Source organism: Cucumis sativus, chromosome 1 (genome assembly GCF_000004075.3).
Source record: "Cucumis sativus cultivar 9930 chromosome 1, Cucumber_9930_V3, whole genome shotgun sequence".
NCBI classification, from domain to species: Eukaryota; Viridiplantae; Streptophyta; class Magnoliopsida; order Cucurbitales; family Cucurbitaceae; genus Cucumis; species Cucumis sativus.
The window spans coordinates 19,436,503-19,443,635 of record NC_026655.2 but is presented as its reverse complement, the minus strand read 5'-3'; the positions used below and the strand labels follow the sequence as shown (position 1 = coordinate 19,443,635).

The window sequence follows — 7,133 nt, the reverse complement described above, 5'->3', positions numbered from 1 at the left end:
TGGACCCCACATACTCTATTTTTTCCTTATTTTTATATTTATACTACACTGGGCCCCACATTTTTTAATTTTCTCATTATTTATATACGTGGGTCCCACACACTTCACTTTTCTCATTATTTATATATACATACTCACATATAAATATAATATATATATATTATACATTCAAATTCTAAAAATATCTTTCTTTATTAAATTAATTTATTTTTTTTATTTTTTTCTTTATATATATTTAAATATCACAATCTTCAATCTTCAATTTTTCTTATTAAATTCATTTTTCTAATTTAATTTAATTATTTCTTAATCAAAATTATACATATATTTTTTTTCCAATTTTCAATTTTTTTTAAAAAATCTCATATATTAACAAAACATGTTATTAAAAATATATTAAAAAAATTAAAAGAGTAATAATAATTAATTACTTACTTACTTAATTAATTTAAATGGAAAATTAAATAACATATGAAAATTTAAAACCCAAAAACAATAATAATTACTTACTTACTTAATTAATTAAAAAGCAAAGAGAAAATAATAGTCATCCCCGATGGTATAAATACCCCAAGAAAGCACACAGAAATGCCCTCCCTCATCCATTTCTTCATTCAAATTCAAACCTCTTCTTCTGCTTCCTCTTTTCTTAATCATGGTTGTTCAATCTCAACTCGTGTTCGACCATTTTGCTCCCATCAAATCCTGTAAACGCACTGCTCTGTTCACCGGAATTCCGGTGATCAACCTCAAAGACCCAGAAGCCAAAATCCAAATCGTCAAAGCCTGTGAAGATTTCGGCTTCTTCAAGCTCGTCAACCATGGCGTCTCCGACGAACTTATCGCTGCTCTCGAATCCCAAACTCTAAAATTCTTCCATCTCCCTCAATCGGAGAAGGAAAAAGCAGGGCCACCCGACCCATTTGGATACGGCAGCAAAAGAATTGGCCCAAACGGCGATGTGGGTTGGATTGAATATCTTCTCCTCAATACAAATCCCCAACTCATTTCCCAAAAATCTATCTCCATTTTCCATGAAAATCCCGAGATTTTCCGGTAAGAGAGAAAAAAATAAACAGAGTAGTCTGTTTGTTTTTTGTTTTCTTTGCTGTGTTTTTTATTTGTTGATACTTTTTGTAGGTGCTTGGTTGAAGAATATATATCAGCAATGAAGGAGATGGCTTGCCAAGTGCTGGAATTAATGGCAGAAGGGTTAAAGATTGAGAAAAGTGCTTTGAGTAAGCTGTTGAAAGATGAAAGAAGTGATTGTTGTTTTAGGTTAAACCATTATCCGCCATGCCCGGAACTTGAAGCTTTGAGTGGAAGGAATTTGATTGGGTTTGGGGAACATACAGACCCACAGATAATATCTGTGTTGAGATCAAATAATACTACAGGACTTCATATTTGTTTAAGAGATGGGAATTGGGTTTCAGTTCCTCCTGATCACACTTCCTTCTTCATCAATGTTGGTGATTCATTACAGGTACTACAAATCTCTCCTCTTTTTTCTCTTCTCTTTTTAAGTTTTACTTTCTTCTTTCTCTTAGTGTTACCCATTTTTCTTGGAACCTTCTTCTTCTTCTTCTTCTTCTTCATTCTTGCTCTCTAGAATCTTTGGAGAAGTCAAAGATTGGTAGGTAGAGAATCGCTTTCTCCCTCCCCTCACAAAAGGGTGTTTCTAAAAATCTAACTGAAAAGTTTTCAAATTAATCAGAGTAGGCTTTTTTTTGTTTAAATCCATTTCAATTAACATCAAAATTTACTTGCTGGGACTAAAACGTATATGTTTGTTTGTTGTTGTAGGTGATGACTAATGGGAGGTTTAAGAGTGTAAAGCACAAGGTTTTAGCAGATCCAATAAAATCAAGGTTTTCAATGATCTACTTTGGTGGGCCACCATTGAATGAAAAGATTGCACCTTTACCATCACTATTGGAGGAAGGAGAGAAAAGTTTGTATAGAGAATTCACATGGTGGGATTACAAAAGCTCAGCTTATAAATCAAGACTTGCTGATTGTAGGCTAACCCCTTTTGAGATCAAAAATCTCACCCCTTTGCTGACCTAAAACCCAAAATACTTCCTTTTCAAAAATAGAAACAAAAAGAGAGAGAGAGAGGGTCTCTTATGGGATATTTTGAAAATATGTGAATTTTTTCTTGTCATTTCCTTCTTCCATGTGCTTAATTATGGTTTGGAGTGAACAAGAGAGGAGAAGAAGTTCATAATCAAATGATAAAATAATGGATAAACAATAGGGGAATGTTTTAAATTAGATGATGATAGGTGTAAGGTAGAGATAGAGATAGAGGTAGAGATAGAGAGGGGGTGGGAGATTTGGGATTTGGGATTTGGGATTTGGGATTTGGAAACAAATAGAATAGTTTTTTTACTTTTATTTTTACAATGTTCTTTTATTTTTGTTAAATATTTGCTTTTGGGTTTAAATGTAAGAGTGAGGACAAGCAGCTTCCACCATCCAATCTCATTAATACACTTTTCATCATCACATCATCATCATCTCACCATCTCCCAATGACACCCTTTCTTGTGTTTTTCCCCAAAATACCCCTCACTTCCAACTATACTTTCTCATTTAATTCCCCTTTTTACCATCTTGTATCAAAGCTTGTGGATTTCAATGTTATATAATATATGTTTCTCTCAATTACCCACATCTCAAAATTTCAACTTTCTTCTTAGAATAAGGAAAAAAAAGAAAAAAATCAGTGCATTATTCACATTTACATCCAATGATAAGATATACAGCCTCAAATCTTTTTTTATATATACCTAACTCTATTAACTAAGTGCATTTATTCATCCATGTCATCCAATCAATTTTAACTCAATAACCCATTATTTGAAAGAAAAGATAAATACACTATTGTATTAGGTTTAATATGGTTCACTCAAAGTGAGTTATTTTTAATGATGTCAAAATTGAAGAAAAGTTTAAAATAATAAGTCACAAAATATAGTACTGGACTATAATGGATGTACAAAATGTTCAAGTTAAGCAATTATTTTTCTCGAAGATATTTAGTAACAAATGTGAAAATAATTTTGGAGGTACGTTTTTTAAATGAAAATATAAAAATAATAATGACGAGAGAGACTCATATATATTTATATTCAATTGTAAGGAGATGTAACTTATTCAACCTAAATATTGTGACTCAAACAAACATGATCCTAAAAATGAATATTCGATATTTATATTTAAGAGTTTAAATCAATAAATTTATATGCGTAGGATTAATGAATGTAAACTTAATTAAATAAAAACACAAACCAATGGTTCTAAAGGTTTTGGCATCTATGGTTAAAATACAAATTTTTATTGTAAGCTCTTGTGTGAGATTGTATTTATCAAGTCAAGTTTTAAGTTAACCTTCTAAGTCTTAGACTGAATTGTTGTATATTAATCTTGCTAATCAATCTAACTAACAGAAAAATAAAACAATAAAAGCTTAATATGAAACTACAAAACAAATTCTTCCAAAACTGTTGAGTGAAAAACAACCATCGTCACTACATGTTTGAAGGATGTGATTTTAAAATTATTAAAATCACTTTTGTCAGATTTGAAATTACTATCTTAATTAGTCAAAATTAACTTAATATTTAATTTCATTTTTAAAGCATCAAAATTAATTTTGAATGATTAAAAATATATTTTAGGTTGTTCTCAAAATCAACAAAATGGATCCTTTATAACCATTTCAAAATCAATTTGAAAAGTCAAATATTCTCATATAAATTATCAAAATACGTTATCTCTTAGATTTTTAATGAACAAATGAGTTTGAGCGTAATTTTCTCCTTATGGTAATGAATCCAAAGCGTAGGATTGCACTCTTTATAGTCTCAAATTGTCATCCATTATAGGCTTAAATCAATGTTGCAAAACATTCCCAAAATATTTGTATCTACAAATCACACACTTTAATCTTTTTTGGGTGATTCTCTAGAAAACAAAATGACAAGTATACAGTTGGATTCAAAGTTTAACATATAGATCATAATATAAAAAATGAAAATTGTAGAGATTTAGACTATATTATTAGCGAGAGTCTATTATTTATACAATCTATCACTGATACACTATCACATTTGCAACTTTTAAAAATGTTTCTATTTAAATTTAATTATTATCCTTAAAAATAATATCGATTATAATTATCAAAAGAAAATCCTTTTTTGGGTATCTTCCAAAGGAATTAAAACATTTGGATGAGAAAAAAATATAACATCATCCTAATATTTAAGAGACTTGATATAGCATCTCAATGCTAGCTAGGAAGAATATAGTATTAAACTTCAACGTACATTCTCTTTTCTATGTTATTCTTATTGGATTGCAACAACATCACAACGCTTTTATAATGTTAACGTGGCTAGTTTAGGTTGTGAATAACATCAACAACTATACTTTACACTTTGCATTTACCTAGCTCAGACAATAATGGACAAAAAAAAAAAAAAAAAGAGAAGAGAATATATATATACATATAATTGAAGATGTTAGCTGTAGGAATATTGGAGAAGCATTAAGAAAGAAGAGAATATATAGAATAGGAAGCGTTAGAAAAATGGAATATCCAAATATCAACATAAAGAAGAGTTGGAAAAAGAAGGGATGAAGAAGCAAAAGTGGGAGTGTTGTAAGAAGCAAAGTTTGAACGGTTGAAAGAGGAAATTGAATTTGTTTATAAGAGAAATAAAAGAAAGAAAATTAAGAAAAAGAAAGGGAATGATTGGGATAGGAGAAGAGAAGTTATGACAACACAAAGTAAAAGTAAAGAGAAAGATTCTATGAGACATAAATGTGAAGGGCTAACACACAAATTTGAGTCATTTTCATACACCAAAGCAAACTAAATGGATTTGTAATTGGCTATGCCCATTTCAACTTACAACTGGGACTCTTTTATTCAAAGAAAAAAATGTCAAATCCTTTTCAATGCTCTACGTCCCTTCTTTAGTCACCTCTCTTCCATTTGCCACTCATGCCATTTCTTCTACGCTTCATATTTCTTGTCAAGGTTGATGTGTATTACGTTTTCCAACTTCTAATTACATGTTTGATGAGATTGATTATCTTCAACGGTTTTTTCTTTTACACTTGTTTGTTTTAGATATAAATTTGAAGGATCTCATGGTTGTGTGTGTAACCTACAGAATTTATGCTTTGTAGGTTTGTAAATTATATAGTTTAAATTTTGCAATGGGAGACAGTAGGAATGGAACGTGAAGGAGAAGTGGGAGACATAGTTGTTTAGGATCCAATAACACAAAAGTGGTAGTATAGTTATTCAAACTACCAATATATTGTTTTTTTCATCTATTCTTCCATTTATTGGTGAAAAAGTAAAGTATTATGTTCCAAAAAAAAACTGTAACAATTTGTGTATTTTGATAAAAAAAAAAAAAAAAATTGGTGCAATTTATCAATCAATTAGAAGAAACTTCACTTCACCTTCGAAAACATTTTTTATGGTAAATATTAAATTCATAACATTTGTTCAATTATTTAAAAGAAGTTTTTCAAAAATATAAATAAGGTAAAATATTTTTTCGACACAGAAACAATTTCGAAAACAGAAAAAATCATTCACTAAAAATACCAAAATTGTTATATGATTAATTGACATCCAACCCGTGAGTAATATATTCGTTAATCTAAACGATCCTTTAGATTTGGATACTTTTGTTACACCATTTAAACTTGCTAACCAAATCTAAATTCGTAATTTTTACACGATTGTTTATAGTACACAATCTTTTACTTAACCTATAAACTTGAAACTTGTATATCCAAATCTAAACTATTTTCATTTGTTCTCGTCTAGATTTGACCAAATTTTGTTTTCAACATTCCTTTCAATTTAAATTTAGAACTATTTTTTTAAAATTAGTTTTGTACTTATTTAAATTTGGCCATCTAATGTCCAACTACTTTTTATGATCTTTAATATCCAGCACACATCTTTAACCGTTTGAAATAATATTAAAAGTAGATTTTTTATCTTTTATCTTTGGTTGCAAAAAAAAAAAGAAAGAAACTATGGAAAGGAAAATAAAAATTAATAAAAAAAATAACAAACTTGCAATGTTAAAAAAGTAATATTTAAAGACGAAGTAACATTCATGAGAGCTTAAAAGTTATTTTAGCTTATATACATGAAATTAGCAATTAAATTTTTCTTTGAAACAAATTGTCAATATAATGGATTTGTTTGGCATGCCATGTCATATTATCGTTATCACTATTTTATTTTGCAAAGGATATTATTTCTTTTACTTTTGATAAACATATATAATTGGAAAATTCAAAGTATAAGAAAACAATAAAAGGTTATATATAAATATATATAGTTCCTAGGTTTTTCTGTCAAAAAGAAAAACTATAACCTGAGAATTTCTATTGAAACAATCGCAAATAGTATATATATACATCTTTAAAACTTTATAAATATAAAAAATTTATTCAAATTTATTAATGACAAATGTTGTTTATTATATTTGTAATTTATTTTATGATACTTAATCATTATCAATAAAATTGCGAGCAACATGACTTTTATTTAAATATTTATATATATATATATATATATATATATATATTCACACAAATATTTAAAAATATAAACTATTGTCCATTACCCTAACTCCATTGAACAATTTCAAGAGAAAAGGCTAATATCATTGAACTATCGAGGATTAATTTATTTGATTACAAATATCAATTTTAGTTTTCGATAAAAGAAGAATACATGAACATTTTTAAATATAATAACCAACTTAATCATTGTAAAAACTATACAAATAAGAAGTAATTATATAACTAATATTTTTTAAAAATTACAAAGATAGTAAAATATATTTATATAACTTATAGAGTTTGATATTTAAGTTTTCTTCACCATTTTTATAAGATGTTACATATTTATCAGTATCACTTACTTTTGTATTGTCGTTGAGCCCATATATTGATGATGTTTTAGGAATTAGGTGTCTTTTAAGTTACATATTGATGCAAACAAGTTTGATTAATTTAATTTACAATAGTTTTCTGTCATGTCTGCTTATTCGATTCAGTTCTAATACCTAGATTACCTAAACTGA

At 28.0% G+C, this 7,133-nt stretch overlaps 1 protein-coding gene across 1 annotated transcript; it reads left to right on the top strand.

Annotated features, from left to right (window-relative positions):
- Positions 1 to 655: 655 nt before the first annotated feature.
- On the top strand, positions 656 to 2,070 carry LOC101214915 (gibberellin 2-beta-dioxygenase-like). The gene is made up of 3 exons (NM_001282132.1): positions 656 to 1,056; positions 1,141 to 1,486; positions 1,807 to 2,070. The coding sequence occupies exons 1-3, from the start codon at positions 656 to 658 to the stop codon at positions 2,068 to 2,070; spliced, it is 1,011 nt and encodes a 336-aa protein (NP_001269061.1).
- The last annotated feature ends 5,063 nt before the right edge of the window (positions 2,071 to 7,133 follow it).